Here is a 20,167-nt window from a genome sequence, read left to right as displayed (position 1 = left end):
TAAGTGCTGCCTGTAACTGCAGCACTTTGGGAGACCAAGGCAGGAAGATCACTTCAGGCCAGGAGTTGGAGACCAGCCTGGGCAACATGATGAAACCCTGTCTCTACAGAAATAATACAAAAATTAGCCAAGCATGGTGGCATGCACCTGTAGTCCCAGCTACTCAGGAGGTTGAGGTTGCACTGAGCCGTAATTGTGCCACTGCACTCCAGCCTGGGCAACAGAGCAAGACTCTGTCTTAAAAAAAAAAAAAAATTTCTTGAGTGCCTGCTATGTGCCAGGCACTACTGCAGGCCTGAGGATAAACCAATAAACAAAAAAGACCAGGTCCCTGACCTTATGGGGGCTACCTCCGTGTTACCGGGTGGTGAATGACAAATAACAAATAAATCTAAGGCCAGGCATGGTGGCTCATGCCTGTAATCCCAACACTTTGGGAGGCCGAGGCAGGTGGATCACTTGAGCCCAGGAGTTCGAGAACACCCTGGCCAAAATGGTAAAACTCTGTCTATACTAATACAAAAATTAGCCAGGTGTGGTGGCGGGTGCCTGTAATCCCAGCTAAGGCAGGAGAATCACTTGAACCTGGGAGATGGAGGTTGCAGTGAGCCGAGATCGCTCCACTGCACTCCAGCCTGGATGACAGAGACTCCATCTCAAACACACACACACACACACACATATGTGTATATGTGTGTGTGTGTGTATATATATATATATATATATATATATATATATAGCTTGTTTACTCATGTGGTCCTAAAACTAACCTTTAATCATTCATGGGCCAGATGACTCTCTCCTGGGAGGTCGACCAGGGAAATTACCTTCTAATGGTGTTGACTCAAAGCCTTTGTCATTTAATGTGTGCTGAATAAAGGCCTGAAAGGCCAGCAAGTCAGGGCGTCGCTGCTGTCTCTTCACAGCACTCTCCTTGAGTGTCTGTGAGTGGCCACGGACCTCTAAGCCCTCTCTTTCACTGAATATAGGTGTTTGAGTACATTTGTTCATCTGTCACTGGGTTGAGGTTTGTGGGTCGGACCCTGACAGTGAGACCCTATCTCTACTGAAAATACAAAAATTAGTCAGGCATAGTGGCTGAGGCATGAGAATCATTTGAACCCAGCCAAGATCACGCCACTGCACTCCAGCCTGGGTGACAGAGCAAGACTGTCTCAAAAAAAAAAAGAAATTTCACCCCATTACTCTTTAGCAGCTGAGACACATAACTCATATCTAATTTCTTTCCTTCTTTCTCTCTCTTTTTTTTTTTTTTGAGATGGGGTCTCACTGTGTTGCCCAGGCTGGAATGCAGAGGTATGATCTCGGCTCACTGCAACCTCTGGCTTAAGTGATCCTCCCACCTAAGCCTCTCAAGTAGCTGGGAGTACAAGTGCATGCCACCATGGCCAGCTAATTTTCATATTTTTAGTAGAGACAGCGTTTCACCATGTTGCCCAAGCTGTTCTTGAATTCCTGAGTTCAAGTGATCCACCTGCCTCAGCTTCCCAAAGTGCCAAGATTATGTGAGCCACTTCGTCTGGCCGCTCATATCTCATTTCTAAGTTTTAGCTTGCTTAACTGTAAAATGGGAGTAATCGTCTCACAGGGCTGCTATGAGGACAAGGCTAGAATTAATGCTCAGTGCCTTTATATGTAGTAGGTGCCTTTGAAAGACATTGTTCGTCCTATACCTGTAATCTATAGATGCAAAATAAATTACCCCCAAATGTAACAGCTTAAAACGATAGTAAATGTGTAGTTATCTCAGTTTCTGTGGGTCAGGAATTCAGGAGCAGCTTAGCTGGGTGGTTCTAGCTGAGTCTTCTGTGAGACAGTCAGGTATCAGCCAGGTCTGCAGTCATCAGAAGGCTTCACAGGGGTTTCTAAGGTGGCTTACTCACATGGCTGGCAAGTGGGTTTGGCTGTTGGCAGGAGGCCTCAGTTCTTCACTACATAAACCTCTCCACAAGATTGCCTGAGCATTCTCATGATATGGCAGCTGGCTTTCCCCAGAGTCAGTGATCCAAGAGAAAGCACAAGACAGAAGCTAAACTGTCTTGTATTATCTACCCTCAAAAATCACATGGCATCATTTCCACAATATCCTGTTGGTTACTCAGGTCAGCCTTATTTCATGTGGGAGTAAGAATACCAGGAAACAAAGATCTTTGGGAGATATCTTGGAGGAGGCTGTCTACCCCCATACAAAAGAGCCATTTCTTTTTCCTTCTTGCTAATGGAATCCTATTTTTGTGACTCATGCTTGTAATCCCAGCACTTTGGGAGACTGAGGTGAGCAGATCATCTGAGGTTGGGAGTTCGAGACCAGCCTGACCAACATAGAGAAACCCTGTCTCTACTAAAAATACAAAATGAGCCAGGCATAATGGCACATGCCTGTAATCCAAACTATTTGGGAAGCTGAGGCAAAAGAATCGCTTGAACCTGGGAGGTGGAGATTGCAGTGAGCTGAGATTGTGCCACTGTACTCCAGCCTGAGCAACAAGAGCGAAACTCCATCTCCAAAAAAAAAAAAGCTATTTTTGTTCAGGTATCAGGTGGTGCTTCCTTGAAATTAGAGAATGTGGACCCAGCCCCAGGAAGAGGACCATGAATGGTGGAGTTAAAATCAAAGTTTCTGTCAAGGTTCCAAGATACTGTAGATGCAACAAACCGGAAAAGGAGTAAGACCATACGCAGAATTGATCTAGGAATTATCCAAAAACAGGCTGCTTGGTTCTCAGACTTCTCTCCAACCTGTACAGAGAGTTGGGCTGTTACAGATTGAGAGGATTGAGAAGATTTATTTAGAGAATGTTAACAGCTGTGCTACGTGTCTTGTGGTAGGCTGGCTAATGGCCTGAAGAGATAGCCACTTCCTGATCCCCAGAACTTGTGTATGTAGCCTTAGATAGCAAAAGGGCTTTCTGTGATAAAATAATTAAGTTAAGGATCTTGAGATGGGGAGATTATCCAGATGGTTGGAATGGGCCCTAAATGTAATCACAAGTGTAAGGCAGAGAGAACTCTGACTAAAAAGTAGGAAATATGACAACCAAAGCAAAGATTAAAGTGATGGGGCCATAAGCCAGGAATGCCAGCAGTCTCCAGAAGTTGGAAGAAGCAAGGAACTGATTTTTTTGTGTGTGTGTGACTCACTCTGTTGCCTAGGCTGGAGTGCAGTGGTGTAATCTTGGCTCATTGCAACCTCCGCCTCCTGGGCTCAAGCGATTCTCCTGCCTCAGCCTCCCGAGTAGCTGGGATTACAGGCACCTGCTACCACACTTGGTTAATTTTTGTATTTTTAGTAGAGACGAGGTTTCACCATGTTCACATTAGTTTGAGAACAGCCTGGGCAACATGGCAAAATCCTGACTCTACTGAAAATACAAAAATTAGCTGGGCGTGGTGGCGGGCACCTGTAATCCCAGCTTCTCAGGAGGAAGCAGGAGAATTAGCTACTGAATTCCAGCCTGGGAGACAGAGGGAGACTCTGTCTCAAAAAAATAACTAAATAAAAAATAAATTAATAAATAAAAAATAAAAAGACTTTAGGAGGCAAACAGGAAATTGTTTTATAACTATACTCCATGAGTCCCATTTGATTAAAGGTACCAATTACAACTGTTCTAGGACAATCTTGACAACCCTCTTTTTGCCATAAGTTGGTTTAAGAATGGGTTTGTGCCCTAGTTCTGGCCAATGAGATTCAAAGAGAAGTCTGTTGGAGAGCTGCTGAGAAGTCTCTGCCATGTCTTTTCTTCCTGCTTTGGTCATGGTTGCAGGAAGCCACAATGCCTAAAGCTGCAGCAACCATGTCGTAATCAAGAGGAGACAAATAAGGCAAAGAGGAGGTGAGAATAATCAGGGCCCTTAATAACTCCATCGAGACACCGAACCAGTCCTGGAGCACCTTATTAAGTAAATTAATACGTTTTATAAAGTTTGAGCTATTATTAGTTAGGCATTATGGATTTGACCAGCCAGTTACATCTTAACTGACATGATGCTCAAAGTTTAGGAGGCCCCATTCCTTTTCTCTATACAAATGTTAAGATGTTGTTACAAATATTCCCAATCAAGTAGCACTTACATACTATCTTAGTGGATTGTTGTTCTTAATAAAATTATTTATTTATTTATTTATTTATTTATTATTTTTTGAGACAGAGTCTCACTCTGTAGCCCAGGCTGGAATGCACTGGTGCCATCTCGGCTCACTGCAACCTCCGCCTCCCGGGTCCTGGTTCAAGCAATTCTTCTGCCTCAGCCTCCCAAGTAGATGGGATTACAGCCATGCGCCACCATGCCCAGCTAATTTTTGTATTTTTAGTAGAGATGGAGTTTCACCATGTTGGCCAGGATGGTCTTGAACTCCTGACCTTGTGATCCACCCGCCTTGGCCTCCCAAAGTGCTAGGATTACAGGCGTGAGCCACCGCACCCGGCCAAACATTTTTTTTTAAGAGATAAGGGTCTTGCTATGTTGCCCAGGCTAGAGTGCAGTGGCTCTTCACAGGCACGGTTATTGTGCACTGCAGCCGCAAACTCGTGGTCTCAAGCAATTTTCCCATCACAGCCTTCTGAGTTGCTGGGATTATGGGTTCCCCTCACTGTGACCCGTTCAGATATTTTTTTCTCTTAAGTTATATTTATTGCCCAGCCAAAAGTAATATTGCATTTTTGTGTTATACCTAATTATTAGAAGTTAAGGAGCTATTTATACTATTAATTTCAAAAGTTAAAATTTAATATGAAAAAATTGTAGCTTTACCTTTGAATACTGACTTCATCTTGTCCTTTAGGTATGATTTCTATGAATAGCAGAAAATAATGCTTTGTGCTTGCTGATAAAATATAGCCTATTCTCTTCTGGTTTAAACAGTCTCTTTCAGATAGAGATTCAGTCAATTTTAAGTTTTCACTCATTACCAGGATGGTTTCAGCCCTCTCAAGGGGTCTCCCAAGCTGATGTCTTGAGTGCAGGAGGCATGCCTATGTTCCCGGGGCCAGCGGGATCACCTGCTTGCTCTCATGTTTTCAATGAAGATTGTACTAGTTCTCTGTGGGATCAATTTCTAGTGTGCTGGCTGGGCTCATGCCTGTAATCCCACCACTTTGGGAGGCCGAGGTGGGTGGATCACTTAAGGTCAGGAGTTTGAGACCAGCCTGGCCAACAGTGTGAAACCCTGTCTCTACTAAGAATTCAAAAATTAGCCAGGTTTGGTGGCACATGCCTGTAGTCCCAGCTACTCAGGAGGTTGAAGCAGGAGGATCGCTTGAACCCGGAAGGCAGAGGTTGCAGTGAGCTGAGATCACACCACTGCACTACATCCTGGGCAACAGAGCGAGACTCCATCTCAAAAAATAAATAAAATAAAATAATAAATTATAATATGCTTTTATGTTAGTATGAGTTGTTTGACAATCTAACTTTTTATGAAGGTCCCACAAAACCCAAAGTAGCCTTGGGAAGAGGGAATGCACATCCTAAGGATGGATGGCAAAGGGCTACTGGGCAGATTAGGGTTGGGGAGGCAGGATAAGAAGAACGACCATGCCAGGGGACACTCTGTTGTGGTGTCTTGGTGGGATGCTCCCTAAAGACCACAGCATAGGAGCCGGGTGGGTGCATTGGCTCAAGCCTGTAATCCCAGCACTTTGGGAGGCCAAGGTGGGCAGATCACGAGGTCAGGAGTTTGAGACCAGCCTGGCTGGTCTCAAACTCCGTCTCTACTAAAAATACAAAAATTAGCTGGGCACGGTGGTGGGCGCCTGTAGTCCCCGCTATTTGGGAGGCTGAGGCAGAAGAATCACTTGAACCCGGGAGGCAGAGGTTGCAGTGAGCTGAGATTGGGCCACTGCATTCTCCAGTGTGGGTGACAGAGCGAGATTCTGTTTTTAAAAAAAAGCCCACTGTACTTGGGTGGCCGAGGTAGAAAGATCACTTGAGGCCAGGAGTTTGAGTCTGCAGTGAGCTATGATTGCATCTCTGAATGTAGTCCAGCTTGGGAGACACAGTAAGACCCTGTCTCTAAAAAAAAAAAAAGAAAAAGACCATAGCACAGGCTCATTGGTTTAGATGTGCCTGCCAGAGGCATTAAATCTTAGCAAGTGTCTCAGTGAGACTGCTTATGGTGCCAGTGTCCATGAGCGACCCCCAGCAGTGGCCTCCAAACTGAATTGTTCCTGAGATGCAATCTTGGCTGTGTTCTTAGTCAGCAGCCTTCCTTGATTCCTATCTAGTTCTCAAGTCTTTTGGTCATTCTGTGAGCTCTCACTATTCTTTCTCTTTAAATTAATCAGAGTGAGCTTTTGAATTTTGCAATCGAGAGCCATAGTGGCTACAAATGCTTTCAGCAAATTTAAGGAGAATGAGTTTGTTGGGAGACAATTCTCCTTGGGTCTTTTGTGTTTATGCATGTCTTGCAAGCAGAGGCCCTGACTTTTCAAGGGTTTTTGTATAAGTGAACAATCTTGGAAAATAGACGTAGTGCCTCCTTCCTGAGCAAACAGCAGGTTTGCGTACTACCCATTATGAAAGGTTCAGGTTTCCTAAGCTCGGAATTTCTCTTAGTAATGCAAACCTCTGCACATACAGGTATCCATTGGCACTCATCTGTGTCATTCATAGGACGCTGAAGCAAGGGAAGCTGATGCGAATAGGCCAAAGTTGATGTGCCACAGTAATAAAGTCCTTTGTCTCTGACCTGGAGCCTCATGTTTTCTGGAAGGACCCATGAAACTACAACTGGTTCACATGGTAGCTTGCAAGGAGGATAACATTTCAGATCCTTCACAGTTCTTTATAGCGTTGCCCTCTTGTGACTAGGAGATTCCCAGGGCCAGATCTACTCTCTGTTCTCCAGCCCAGCAACTTGCCTCCACCAAACTAAGATGCCCAAAGGAAGGGACCCCATCACCCTCTACTCTCAGACTTGAATGGAGGATTCTATCATTTTTGACTATCAGACTGGGATCTCTTTCCAGAGCTGAATCTGTCCATTGCCCATCTGCACATTTTTCTCTGTGCCAATATACTCCACTTCAAGTCCAGGATAGGAAAGAATTTTCCTGTTCCTGAAGCTCCATGATTTTTCTCCCTCCCCCACCCCGGCCCCCAACACATACACAATATCCAGGAGCCATACCCGCCTTGTGCCCAAGTCCTACTTCCTACTGGACTTGGCACCATTCCCTTGTGTTCCTTGGCTCTAAGGCAATGAAATGGAAATAGGATAAGTGGGGAGCATGGGGTGAAGAAGCATAAGGATACAACAGGAGGAGAAGGAGAGAATATAATGATACAAACAAACCCAATGCTTTCAGTGATTCCTGCAGGCCAGGTAAAGCCGAGTACTGTACTACCATCACTGACTTATAGATGAAGACTGAGGGTACCATGCTGAAAGTCAGATAACTTTTATATTTATGTGGTGGAGCTGGGATTTAAACCCAGTTAACTGGGGCCAAAGTCACATTCTACTCCCCTTTAATGCCTTCCTAAGAGGTAAGGTAAGAGACACCTGAGTTGTTAGTGCTTTGGGAGGCTCTGGAAAAGGAAATTATTCCTGGGCAGAGCCTCATGGGCAGGTGAGGTTCTAGCCCCACCCCTTGTGATCCAATAGAGGCCCTAGAGACCAGACCAAGTTCTATGGGTTCTGGGCACCCTCTCACATTCCAGTCCCTGATCAGGGAAAGCAGGCAGCACAGCCTTGGGAAGAATGGATAAGCATGGTGAGGCTGGAGGGAGGGTGGGGCTGGAGGACAGAACCTCTTGACCCTAGCTTGGACAATCCAGCACACCACCATGAAGTCCAACCTTTTCTCAGCTACAAGCCCTCTCTTTTCTCCTTCCTGAATACTCTTTTCTTTTTTGAAGACAGAGTCTGACTCTGTCACCCAGACTGGAATGCAGTGGCACGTTCTCAGCTCACTGCAGCCTCTGCTTCCCGGGTTCAAGCAATTCTCCTGCCTCAGCCTCCCAAGTAGCTGGGACCACAGGGGCATGCCACAACGCCTGGCTAAATTTTGTATTTTTAGTAGAGATGAGGTTTCATTATGTTGGCTGGGCTAGTCTCAAACTCCTGACCTCAAGTGATCCACTGCTTTGGCCTCCCAAAGTCCTGGGATTACAGACGTGAGCCACCATGCTTGGCCTCTTTTTTGTTTTTTGTTTTTAGAGACAGGGTCTTGCTTTGTCACCCAGGCTGGAGTACAGTGGTGTTATCATAGCTCGCTGCAGCCTCAACCTGCCAGGCTCAAGTGACCCCCTGCCCCCGACACCTTGGCCTCCCAAAGTGCTGGGATTACAGGTGTGAGCCACCACATCCAGCTACAGAATAGTGTTAATATCTGCTTCATCATCTCCACCTGCTCCTGTTCAGACCTTTGTCTTCTCTGACCTGGACCACTGTAATGACTCCTCAGTGGGGCCTCCTGTTTTGTCAGAGAGAACATCGTAAAACACAGCTCGGAACATGTTCCTCTACAAGAATGTTCAGTGGCTCCTCACTACTGAGGGGCAAAGTTCAAATTTCATAGCGCACCACTTAATGTCCAGTCCTTCCTTTTCAACCCCTTTTCCTCCTCCCTTTACCTCCTGAAACATCTCTGGAACCCTTTTCTAGCTGGGTACTAGGCCTGGCCTTTCACAACCAGAAGGCTAGAACACCAATTACCAGCATTCCCTTTGCCCTTTAAATAGGATGGGCTGGGATCAATAGAAATGTTTCTTGACTTTTCCAGAGCAAACGCCACAAATTATGTCTTCCCTGCCCTCCTCCTCTCTTTCCTTTACAAACCTAGCTATCCAGATGCGGCAGACACAGGATGCATGAAGCCCGGTGAATGTTTGCTGAATGGGCAGGGGACACCTTCCAGGAGAGCCCAGCTTAGTTTCCATGTCAGCCCGGGAACTTCCTTCCTGCTGGGGCTACTGTTTGGAGTTGTGGAATCTGTGCCCTGAACAAAGGCACCAGCAAGAGGGGACAGTGGTGGCTGAAGTCAAGCCTGGAAGGAGGGAGAGACACCTTCTCCTACTTGGTTCACCCTAAGGACAGCCTTTCCCAATCGGTCTGCCCTAAGAGGGTCCTTTTTTCCATTTTCCTGACTATAAGAGGTGCCTTTTCTCATCATACAGAGGTGCTGTAAGCCCACCCACTAGCGGAGATGCAGAACTTCTTTAAGGCAAGACCCACTTGGAGGAAGGAAATCCCATTCAGAAAATAAAATGTTCTATAAATAACCACCTCTTGGCCGGGCGCGGTGGCTCACGCCTGTAATCCCAGCACTTTGGGAGGCTGACGCGGGTGGATCATGAGGTCAAGAGATCAAGACCATCCCGGTCAACAAGGTGAAACCCTGTCTCTACTAAAAATACAAAAATTAGCTGCGCATGGTGGCGCACGCCTGTAGTCCCAGCTACTTGGGAGGCTGAGGCAGGAGAATTGTTTGAACCCAGGAGGCAGAAGTTGCAGTGAGCCAAGATTGCGCCATTGCACTCCAGCCTGGGCAACAAGAGTGAAACTCTGTCTCAAAAAAATAAAATAAAATAAAACAAAATAAATTTTAAAAACTAAAATAAAAAATAAAAATAAATAATCACTTATTAAAATGGGATCAGTAAGCCCTGGGAGGTGGCTCGTGGCTGTGATCCCAGCACTTTAGGAGACCTAAGCAGAAGAACTGCTTGAAGCCAGGAGTACCAGCCTGGGCAAAATAGTGAGACTCTGTCTCAAAAAGATTTTTTTGGCCAGGTGCGGTGGCTGATGCCTGTAATCCCAGCACTTTGGGAGGCCGAGGTGGGTGGATCACGAGGTCAGGAGTTCAAGACCAGCTTCGCCAACATGATTAAAACCTGTCTCTACTAAGAATACAAATAAAAAATAAAATAGCTGGGTATGGTGGCATGTGCCTGTAATCCCAGCTACTCGGGGGGCTGAGGCAGGAGAATTGCTTGAACTGGGACGGGGAGGCAGAGGTTGCGGAGAGCCGAGATGGCGCCATTGCACTCCAGCCTGGGCGACCGAGAGAGACCCTGTCTCAATTGAAAAATTATCGCGGACCCTTTCTCAGCGACAGCAGGACAGCCCTGACCTCCTCCCGGCCCGCAGGTGTGAAGACCCCGTTGTGGAAGAAGGAACCGGAGGAGGCCCGGACCGGGGAGGCGGAGCAGGAGGAAGCGAAGGAGGGGTCGGAGGACGAAGACTACCAGAGGCCGCCGGAGGACAGCGCGGCGGAGGGGGGCGAGGAGCCGCCGCGGGAGGCGGAGGGGGGCGAGGGCCGCGAACCGCTCTCGGTGTCCCACTGTCCGCTGCGCCAGGAGCCCAACACCCAGGAGGCGGCGCTGCTGCGGGGCGCGGACAGCGGCTTCTGGGGCTGGTTCAGCCTCTTCGCGCTGCTGGGCGTCCTGACTGCTCCCACCGACAGGTGACTGCGCGCTCCTCGGCCGCAGCACTAGGCACGCGGTGCCCGGGCCCCAGGGAGGAGGGGCGGCCCCAGGCAATGAGCGCCCGGTCCCCTCCGGCAGGAAGCGGAGCCTCCCGGAGGAGCTGTGCGTGCTGGAGATCCGGCGACGACCGCCGCGCCGCGGGGTCTGTGCGTGCTGCGAGATCCTTTTCTGCAAGAAATGCAGGAGTCTGCACAGCCACCCAGCCTATGTGGCGCACTGCGTTCTGGATCACCCGGATCTGGGTAAGGCGGGGGCCGCTGGGGCCTACTGAGCGCCCCCACTCCCAGTTTTGTGCTCTCCATCCTTTCCTGGCCCAGACCTCCCACCTACATTCTCTCCTGGGACGCGGAGCCCTCTCCGGCGCATTCCACAGAACCGCCCCTTGTCAACTGCCGCCCAGAGCGCCCCTGTCAAGCAGGAAGGCCCACTGTTGATGCTTGGTTCCCACCTGCCACCTGGCGCCCCCAGTGCAGAGCCCAGCATAGCCTAGAGCCCACTGTGAACAGTGCCCACCCAGGGCTCCCCGCCCCCACGCAGCACCAGCGCCACCGCACACCTGACTCTGCTGCTCACACAGCCTCACCTTCTCCTCTTGGGTATTTCAGATCCTTCTGGCCCGGTGGGCAGAGAGGCATCGCCTAGAGAAAATGACCTCCAGGTTCCCTCATCCCTCTGACAAACCTGCCTCTTTCCCTGAAACCATTCAATAAAACCTCTGATCAAATTGTCAGTGCTTTGAGGTGGGGCACGGTGACTCCGGGTGGGGATGGTCCTCCTCGGGTTCAAGCCAGAGGTGAAATCGTGGGCAGGGAGCCTCTTCCCTCGCCTCCCCAGAATGGTACAAGCATTTGTATCCAAAGGCAGTCAAAGGGCCTTCTGCCCGCTGCACAGAGAAGAAAATGAAGGGGCAGGGCCAACAATGGCCCTGGGGAGCAGAGCACTGAACCCTTGCCAGACAGTTCTCCCCTCCCCTGGACGCCCTGGCTTCCTGAGGTCAGTGCTGTGCAGATGAGGCACTGGCAGGTGTGGAGGGGTGGGAGAAGCCTGGAAAACCAGATGCTAAAATAAATGCTGGCATGGGTGGAGGCAGAAGACACGGAGGCTGGGGAGCCAGTTCCTTCTCCAGGAATCCCAGCTATTCTTGGCCAGACAGCAGGAGCTTTGGGAAAGCCGCGTGTGTGGCCTGGAGAATGCGGCCATTGTGAGCACAAGGCCACCCCCAGCCTGCAGGGCTGCCTGTTGTAGAGGCTGCATCCCCAGTGCCTGCAGCATTGCAGACCCCCAGGAAGGCCCCTTGACCTCTCCCTGCTGCGCATGGTTCCCCATCTGGTCTAGGGGGCAAGGACATTTTGCTTTTTGAGGAGAGGCAGGCCCCCTCTCTCCATCACAGCTCCACATGCACACACACACACACACACACACACACACACACACACACACACAGCTGGCTGGCCCTGGCTTTGATGGAAGAGCATGGCCCTGGCCTCCCCTGCACCCGTGCTCACCTGCTATCCCTGCAAAGGATGGAGGAACTGCTCCAAGGAAGGCTGCTTCCTGCCTCTCGGCCCACCAGCTGAAGACACCTCTTTATTCTAGCCCCAGACAAAAAGACGGGGACCGGCAGAGACCTGCATCAGTCTCCCTTCAACTCTGCGTCCTGACCCCACAAAGGGCCTCTGAGGTTGGAGACACCTGTGCCCTCACCCCCATCCATGCTTTCTAGGGGTGAGGCCTCTGACTAAACATGACACTGTTTTCCAAGAACTGAGCCAGGAGGTCCTGGGGAAAAGGGCACAGTCTTGCAAAATGGTCTCTCTAATCTCCCTGTTGAGTTTCACATCCCCCTGCTTGGATCCCCGGGCCATCACCTCTTGAACGGAACTGTACCTTTAGCAGAAGAAAAAAAATCCTCAAGGCCTGGGAAAGACAGAGGTTCTCGGAGGAAAGGGCCAAGGGATCTGGGACCCTTTTTTGCTTTTCCTAAGATTGATCCCACCCCCCATCTCCATCTGGTGGGAACAAAGACAATGCTGCATTCTTCAAGGAACAAAGGCAGGCAAACTTCCAGATGGAGGCTTTGCTGTCAGGTCTTCTACAGAGGGACTCAGAGAGACAGGTTCTGCCCCAGGGGTGGGGAACACGATTTCGCCCTGAGAGCACCACCAGTTTCTGAGGTGAGGAGGTGCCTTCAGAACAGGGTGCTTCCCGAGTTAGCATGCCAGCAGCCCATCCAGGGCAGCTCAGTGGCCCAGCGGCCCGAGGTGGTCACCCGCAGTTTGGCCTGGTCGAGGCGCCAGTATTGGTCGTCTCGGAAGAAGATGATGGAGCCGTCGGGCCTCGGCAGAGCGCCGCTGACCTCCTCAGGGATGCCGCCCCAGTCCTGCAGACTTCGGGGGTAGTAGGGTTCCACTTGCAGCCCCCCTCGGGCCAGCACGTAGTAGCGGGTACCCTTGAAGAGGACGAGGCGGCGCAGAGGAGGGAAGAAGAGGGCGGCGTCGGGATGGCGGGGCAAGCCCCCTGCCCGGCACAGCTGTGGGAGACCCCACACTGGCTTGGGGCCCCGGAACCTCCAGCATTGACCCCCTGTGGACCATTGGGAGAGCCAGGGTGAGCTGGAGGCTGTCATTCACTGGCCTTCCACCCCACTTCTGTCCCCCATACCTCTGTTCCCCCCTTAAGCTGGAGCCCACGATGGTTAGTAGTCATATCAATCAAATGCATTGTACTACTAGTTACAAATAGCAAGGTGGTAGTAGGGACTACTGTTAATTGTCTAGACTTCCAGCAGGTGTCAGCAGAGGGCAGATGGACATCTCCACTGCCATCATTACTAATGATTCTATGAGAGCAAGAACTTTTGTTTCGTTCACTGCTATATCCCTAACATATCCAACCACGTCTAGTGCATACAAGGCACTCAATACTGGTTGAATGAGTAAACAAATGAATGAATACTATTTACCTAAGTATTTCCATGCATCTAGTAATATATTGCACTCTCCAGGCAATATTCTCTTTTCATATTCCTTCCCCAGCAAATCTGAAGTATTGAATTCCCCATTCGAGAAATGTACATTCGTAAGTTAAGTGACATGTCCAACCCCACACGGCTAGGATTCCAATGAAGATCCAGCTCTTTCTGCTGAATTGCAGAAATCAAGAGCAGTTCTCTACTTCCCTCTAGACTCCTCTCTGACACGCTCCCTGGGACCTTGGCACTCGATGCTCTCTAATCCATCATGGAAAGTTGCCTTCTGATGGAGTCTTCCCCAGGGTCATAGGTTCCAAGAGAAATAGAGACTCCACCATGGACTCGTGTGAGAGTTTTCCCCTCTTTTGTCCCCTCTCTAGGGCACAGTTTTCCCAGCTGCCCCAGAACCAGTACCTTTGAAGAAGTAGAAATCTCCATCCTCCAATGACACTGCAGCGGCCTCAATGTTGGGGGGCAGCCCAGCCCACCTTTCCTGTAGTGGACGGGGCTCTGAGACGTTGCCATCAGCTGCCACTTCCCAGAAGTGGCTCCCTTTAAAAATGTACACTTGCTGTTGCCTGTCTGCTCAGAGACAAGAGAGAGTTGAGGAGTGACCATCAGCCTCCTGCTGTCTTTCCAGGGAAGATGCTGTCCTAGAAGCCAGTTTCCCAAACGGACAAGCACAGGATATGGTGTGCACAGTTGGCGCAGTGGAAAGTGGGCAGGAAGAAGCAGTGTTTTGCTTAGTGTGGGGCCGTGACCTGCAGTGTGCTTGTGGTTTGGGATTTCTGGCTTTTACAGTCCATCCCCCTACCTTGTACTCCAGCTCTGGAGACCCTAGGAGATGTGGGAAAGGAGGGAAGAAAGAAGTAAAGCACCAGTGGGAACTTCTTACCTACAGTGATGGCATCGAAGGAAGAGTGGCAGTATTTAGAGCCCTGGATTTCAGGGTGCCTTCCTTGGGGACTGTGGGGGTCCCAGGCCTCAAAGTCAGTGAACAGCTTTCCTGGGAGCTGGACAGCCACTGAGCCCCCTAGGGGCTTCCCTTTGTGAGCAAGAAGATAACAGAGAGAACACACATAGGGTAGAGGGTATGCGGTGCACACAAGACCTTCCCTTGGTTACTTTCATGATTATCTAATATGAGGGGCGAGGAAGCAGAGTGGGAGTAGTGGGTTAAGAGTTGTTACTGGGCAGGCGCAGTGGCTCACACCTGTAATCCCAGTACTTTGGGAGGCCAAGGCGGGTAGATCACTTGAGGTTAGGAGTTTGAGAACAGCCTGGCCAATGGTGAAATCCTGTTTCTACTAAAAATACAAAACTTAACCAGGCATGGTGGTGCACACCTGTAGTCCCAGCTACTTGGGAGGCTGAGGCAGGAGAATCTCTTGAATCTGGGAGGTGGAGGTTGCAGTGAGCCGAGATCATGCCACTGCACTCCAGCCTGGGTGACAGAGCGAGAGTCTGTCACAAAAAGAAAAAAAAAAAAGAGTTGTTCCTGGTTGTTGGTGCTAACCATCAAAATAAACCCAAGAATCTTCCCTTCTACCCAACATCCTGAGACAGAGGGACCTCCTGAGATAAAATTGGAGTGGGGGACTAAGCAAGGGTTTGGAACAAAAAGAGGCAGGAAGTCCTCTTCCCTGATTCCTGGGCAACACAGGTGTCGTGAGGGCAGAGTCCAGAGACCCAGGCTGTGATAACTACAGCAATTAGAATAATTACATCATGGCCAGGCGCAGTGGCTCATGCCTGTAATCCCAGCACTTTGGGAGGCTGAGGTGGGCGGATCACGAGGTCAAGAGATCAAGACCATCCTGGCCAACATGGTGAAACCCCGTCTCTACTAAAAATACAAAAATTAGCTGGGCGTGGTAGCATGTGCCTGTAGTTCCAGCTACTCGGGAGGCTGAGGCAGGAGAGTTTCTTGAAACCGGGAGGTGGAGGTTGCAGTGAGCCGAGATCCCGCCACTGCACTCCAACCTGGCGCCTGGTGACAGAGCAAGACTCTGTCTCAAAAAAAAAAAAGAAGAAAAATTATGTCACTATCCTTCACTTATGAGAGAGTGAAGCAGAGTCCAACAAGCTTATTATTTGGTGCCATCACCTGAATCCCAGTCTGCAATTTCCTAGCTGCGTGACCCTAAGCAAGTTACCTAACCTCTCTGATCTGTGGACAGAAAGATGCATACTTCATGGGTGTGTTGCATGTCAAATGCCTGGCCCATGATAGGTACTTATGAAATAGTAGCTGTTACCATTACAGGGCACAAGTTTCTCAGGCTACAAAGCACACTCATACCCAGTAGCAAAACAGCTCTGTGAGGTAAGCAGGGCCTCAATTGTTATCTCTTTTCACAGTAGCACAACAGCCCTGTGAGGTAAGCAGGGCCTCAATTGTTATGCTCTTGGGCTCACAGAGGGAAAATGCCCAAGAGCATCTGCTAATCAGAGATGGAAGGTGACTTGAACCCAGGCCTCCTGGCTCTGCCCATGGCACTCTGAGGGAGATAGCCCTGGGCTGAGACAGGTCCCAGGACAGCAGCACTGACCCACCCTGGGGAAGAAGACCTGGTCTGAGCCCAACACCAGGCAGAGGTGGGCAGGCTTTGTGGGCAGGGGGCATCAGCATCATGGTGAGAGAACGACTGGTGGAGAGCTACTGGCTGGGGCAGGAATGAAGGCTTTGGGGTCTGGGATGGGGAAGAGGTGGACCCGAGGATTTGGTCTGGGTGATGGGGGCGGGGACATGATGTGAGCGGGAGCTGAGGGGGCTGGGAGTTGGACAGAAATCCAGTAATTGGAATGCAAGGAGCGGGGTTGGGAACTGTGCACAAAAATTGGCTGGGATTGATGGAGAGTTAAGGGTCACGGACTCCAGGGAGCAAGAGTCTGAAGTTTTTCAGATTTGAGAGGGGGCATGGGGCTTTAGAATTGGGACGAATCCGCGACAGGGTGGCCAGATTCCTGCGCTTAGAATGGGAAATTCTATTTGAGGAGCCGGTGTCGAAGGACAGGAGGCCCGGGGGTTGGGGGAGGTCAGGTAGGACCAAGAGAAGGGCATGTCCAGGGTCTCACCATACAGGCTCTGCACAGCCAGCACGTCGTCCCAGCTGAGCAGCGCGTCGCGGCCCAGCCTCTTGTAGTAGGGTGCCATGAGCGCGCGCGGTGCGGGCGAGTGGGTGAGGCCAAGTGTGTGGCCGATTTCGTGTGCCAGCACCACGAACAGGTTGCGCCCGCGGCGGCGGCTCAGGGACCAGCGCTCATCTTGGTCGAAGTGCGCTTCGCCGCGGCGGGGCAGAAAGGCGTGCGCCAGGGCGCCCCCTGCAGGCGGGGCAGAAGGTCAGGGGGAGTCACGGCCCGCAATGCCCCCAAGTACCTGTGGCCCAGCGCAAATACACTGGGGTGTATGTGGCTGTTTCTGCTGCATAATTTCCCTCCTAAAATCTGGCAGAAGCTAAAGTGTGCAGAGGTGAACAGATGACTAGGCTGTGGACGCCTAAGAGGCACTGTGGTGCAGATAAAGCATCGGACCACCAATTTGGGTGTCATTCCTACCTTTACAATCTACTAGCTGTGTGACCTTCAGCATTTAGCTTAATCTCTCTATGTCTTAACTTCCTGATTTGCAAATGGGAATGATGATGGTGAGTTGCTTCTTCACAGAACTGTTCTGAATTGTGTGTGTGTGTGTGTGTGTGTGTGTGTACATGTGTATTACAAATGATGCAGCCGGGTGCAGTGGCTTATGCCTATAATCCCAGCACTTTGGGAGACTGATGTGGGAGGATCATTTGAGCCCAGGAGTTCAAGACCAGCCTGGGCAACAAAGTGAGACCTCATTTCTACTAAAAACCAAAAACATAACTAGGTATGGTGGCATGCACCTGTAGCCCCAGCTACTTGGGAGGCTGAGGTGGAAAGATCTCTTGAGCCCCAGGAGGTTAAGTCTGCAGTGAGCTGTGATTATGCCACTGCACTCCAGCTTGGGTGACAGAGTGAGACCCTGTCTCCAAACAAACAAACAAAACCCAACAAAACAAAATCCGAAATTAAAAAAAAAAAAATGATGCTTGGAAGAGTGCCTAACATATCACAAGGGTTACATTAGAATTACTTTCAAAAAGATCTAGGAGTAGGTAGAGTAGTTACCCCTGGAGGGTGGCATGATGGGACCTTCTCTTCTGTTTCTTGATTTAGGTGCTGGGAGGGTTCAGTGTATGAAAGTTCATCAGGCCAAATTTGAGATGGTTCACTTCTGTATGTATATATACTTTCTTTAATAAAAAGTATGTACATATATACATATACTTTCTATAAATATGTGTATGTATGTAAATATACATCTACTTTTTATTAAAGTATACATACATACAGAAGTGAATATATATATGATTGTGTTCTCACCCTCCTCTGCCAGGGCACCTCTGGGGGCCTCTCTCTGCTTATAATAGGAATGAGCAGAGGGAGTTGGGCCGGATCAGTAATTTTCAAGCTTTTAGTGTGCCCCAGATGGAGCTTATTAGGTATGCAGTTTCCAGGGTTCCAGCCCTAACGATTCACCTTCCACAAGGACAGGTGACCCTGACACAGGAATCAGAAAACTGCACTATGATAATGTTTTCGTAGAGGCTCATTGAGGGTCCCTCCAACTTTGCCTTCTTGGATCCCAGGCCAACTGGGACTGACAAAGATGGGGAGGCTGGACTAAAAGGAGAGCATCCTGGGGCGTGGAGAGTCGGCTGTGTGTAGGAGGAATACATGCCTATTTTGAATATACCTCCAGCTGTTTCGAGCACTGTTCACTCTGTTCAGCTCTCATGGGAGACGGATGGGCAGGTTTGGGAGGGGAGAAGACCACTACTCAAAAAGCCAAAGTATGTCTCAAATCAGAGAGCTCCTTGGGGATCCTAATATCCTCACTCCTGGTGCAGTGCTGTCTTAACTAGGTATGGATAGAACCATCTCATGTAGATCATGTGGATGAAGTCAGTTATGTATAAGTGCATGTGTGCACTACATGTGGATTCTTGCAAAGCTAGATTTCTCCTGGTCCTGACTCAGGTTCCGGCAGCAGGGCCTGGATGTGGGCTTTGATGTAGGTGGACTTGACTGAAAGCAGGAGGGTATGAGGGAGGGCTCAAGTTCCCAGGCCATACAAGAGCTTAAGTCCCCAGCTTGAAGGGGTCTGATCAGCTTTCCTTTCTTCATTAGGAGAGGAAATGTGCAGGTAGCCTATATTCAGGTTCTAAAGGCCAGCATTGGACAGAAGGGGAGGAGAGTGGTTTAAATTGCAGCCAGAGCCTTCAGGTTAGGGACAAACAGAACTATCTGTGGCGTAGGTATATGAAGCACTTCCCTGTCGTGCCTCTTGCCCTGTGGCAGGGACTATGGTAGCTGGGGGTGGGGGAGCAGAGGTCGGCAGTGGATGTTTTTTAAGGCTCTGGAGTGAATATCCACTCTGGAGAACACCAGAAGTACAGGCCTGTCTAGAGGCAGAGGATAGATGATGGGACCTCTGGAGATTCTGCCAGAATGCATAATATTCTTTGGAATTTGCAAAGAGATGCAGAGCTTCATCTGACTGTCCCTTTGGATATGTGGTGCATAATAGGGCAGGGACCACTGTTCCCATTTTAGGATGAGGAGACTGAGGGTTCTTTGCAGGGCGATGGGGCTCGGCCAAGGCTACAGGGAGTGAATGCTTCATTGCCACCCCCAAACTGCCTCTCCAAGTTGGGTTCCCCTCCTGCTTTGTGGGAGGGAGGCTTTGTGTCAGCACCTGGGCCATCAAAGGCGTTGCCCAGCCCGTCGTTGTGGTCCCCTTGGAAGAAGGTGAGGCGGATGTCAGCGGGGCCTGTGGCTGGGGCCTCCCAGAACTCGAGCGCTGAGACGTTGCTCCACAACTGGAAGGCGGCACGCACGGCACCCCGAACTGCTGGCTCCGGTAGGCGCTCAGGCCAGTTCACCAGGCGGTAGGAGAGGTGCTGCTTGTACCATTTGTTACCTGCCACCCAGAAAGCCCACATCAGTCACACCTGCTGCAGAGCCTGAGTCTGGTCCCCAGAGCCCCAGTATGATGGGGAGGTGTAGGCCCTCCCCCAGGAGCCCCTGGTCTGATGGGGAAGACACAGTTTTTGCCCTGGGCAGCTCCACCTTTGCCTGGGGTGATACTGCCTGGCTGAAGGCAGACTAAGAGGACTACCCTTACCCTGGACAGTCCCCAGTACAGCGGCTTGGACTGTGGAGGTCCCCATGTGTTGGAGGGGATACAGCCTCTGCCCAGGAGAAGCCCCCAGTCTGAAGGAGTGTGTCTGAACCCTTGGCCTAGGGTCTTATTCTTCCCCACAGCCTGGGCTGAGCCTGAAAACAGCTCTGTGCCTGTTGCTACCAGCAAATCCCATTCCCTGCCTGCAGTGTCAGAGCAGAGGAGAGGTGGGGCCACAGAGGCCACAGCTGTGACTCTCCCCCAGCCCCCACCATCTCTCTTCAGCCCTCACACCCTCCTGCCACCTCCAGACACTTCACTCTACCCTTTCCAGGGCCTGAGGCCCACGACCAGCCAACAACCACAAGACTCATTCATTTGAGGTTCTTTCCTGCCCCTCTCCTCCTCGCTTCCTCAGGGACTTTGGAGAGCTCTGAGGTGAAAACAAATAAGAACAAAGGGTGTGTTTTGTCACTGACTGAGAGAAATGTTTCCATCTCTGCTGAGTTAAGGCTTTCTCTCCCTTTGCCCCA

At 50.2% G+C, this 20,167-nt stretch overlaps 2 protein-coding genes across 3 annotated transcripts in view; one reads left to right on the top strand and one right to left on the bottom strand.

Moving 5' to 3' along the window:
* Positions 1-7,629: 7,629 nt before the first annotated feature.
* On the top strand, positions 7,630-12,933 carry CUNH17orf50 (chromosome unknown C17orf50 homolog). The gene is made up of 3 exons (XM_012445534.2): positions 7,630-7,739; positions 10,118-10,433; positions 10,534-12,933. Exons 1-3 carry the CDS (start codon positions 7,727-7,729, stop codon positions 10,724-10,726), a joined length of 522 nt encoding a protein of 173 aa, XP_012300957.2. The 5' UTR covers positions 7,630-7,726; the 3' UTR covers positions 10,727-12,933.
* Positions 11,676-20,167, bottom strand: part of MMP28 (matrix metallopeptidase 28) — a 26,270-nt gene continuing 17,778 nt past the window's right edge. The window contains exons 4-8 of one of the 2 annotated variants that reach the window (XM_012445533.2): positions 19,209-19,433; positions 16,505-16,750; positions 14,322-14,471; positions 13,841-14,008; positions 11,676-13,038 (exon numbers count right to left, since the gene is read on the bottom strand). In XM_012445533.2, the coding sequence (XP_012300956.2) occupies positions 12,644-13,038; positions 13,841-14,008; positions 14,322-14,471; positions 16,505-16,750; positions 19,209-19,433 (1,184 nt within the window). In that variant the 3' untranslated portion in view covers positions 11,676-12,643. The remainder of the gene's footprint in view (positions 13,039-13,840; positions 14,009-14,321; positions 14,472-16,504; positions 16,751-19,208; positions 19,434-20,167) is intronic. The other variant, XM_064378462.1, reaches the window with a different exon arrangement.

Source organism: Aotus nancymaae, unplaced genomic scaffold (genome assembly GCF_030222135.1).
Source record: "Aotus nancymaae isolate 86718 unplaced genomic scaffold, 86718_ANA_hifiasm-v0.15.2.pri h1tg000018l, whole genome shotgun sequence".
Classification (NCBI taxonomy): Eukaryota; Metazoa; Chordata; class Mammalia; order Primates; family Aotidae; genus Aotus; species Aotus nancymaae.
Note: the sequence above shows the minus strand (reverse complement) of the source record. Positions and strands in the feature narration are given on the sequence as shown.

What these genes read in the sequence shown, in the direction of transcription:
- CUNH17orf50 (XM_012445534.2), top strand. An exon ending in CTGACTGCTCCCACCGACAG is followed by an intron (nt 10,434 to 10,533) that starts GTGACTGCGCGC and finishes CCCCTCCGGCAG; the next exon opens with GAAGCGGAGCCTCCCGGAGG.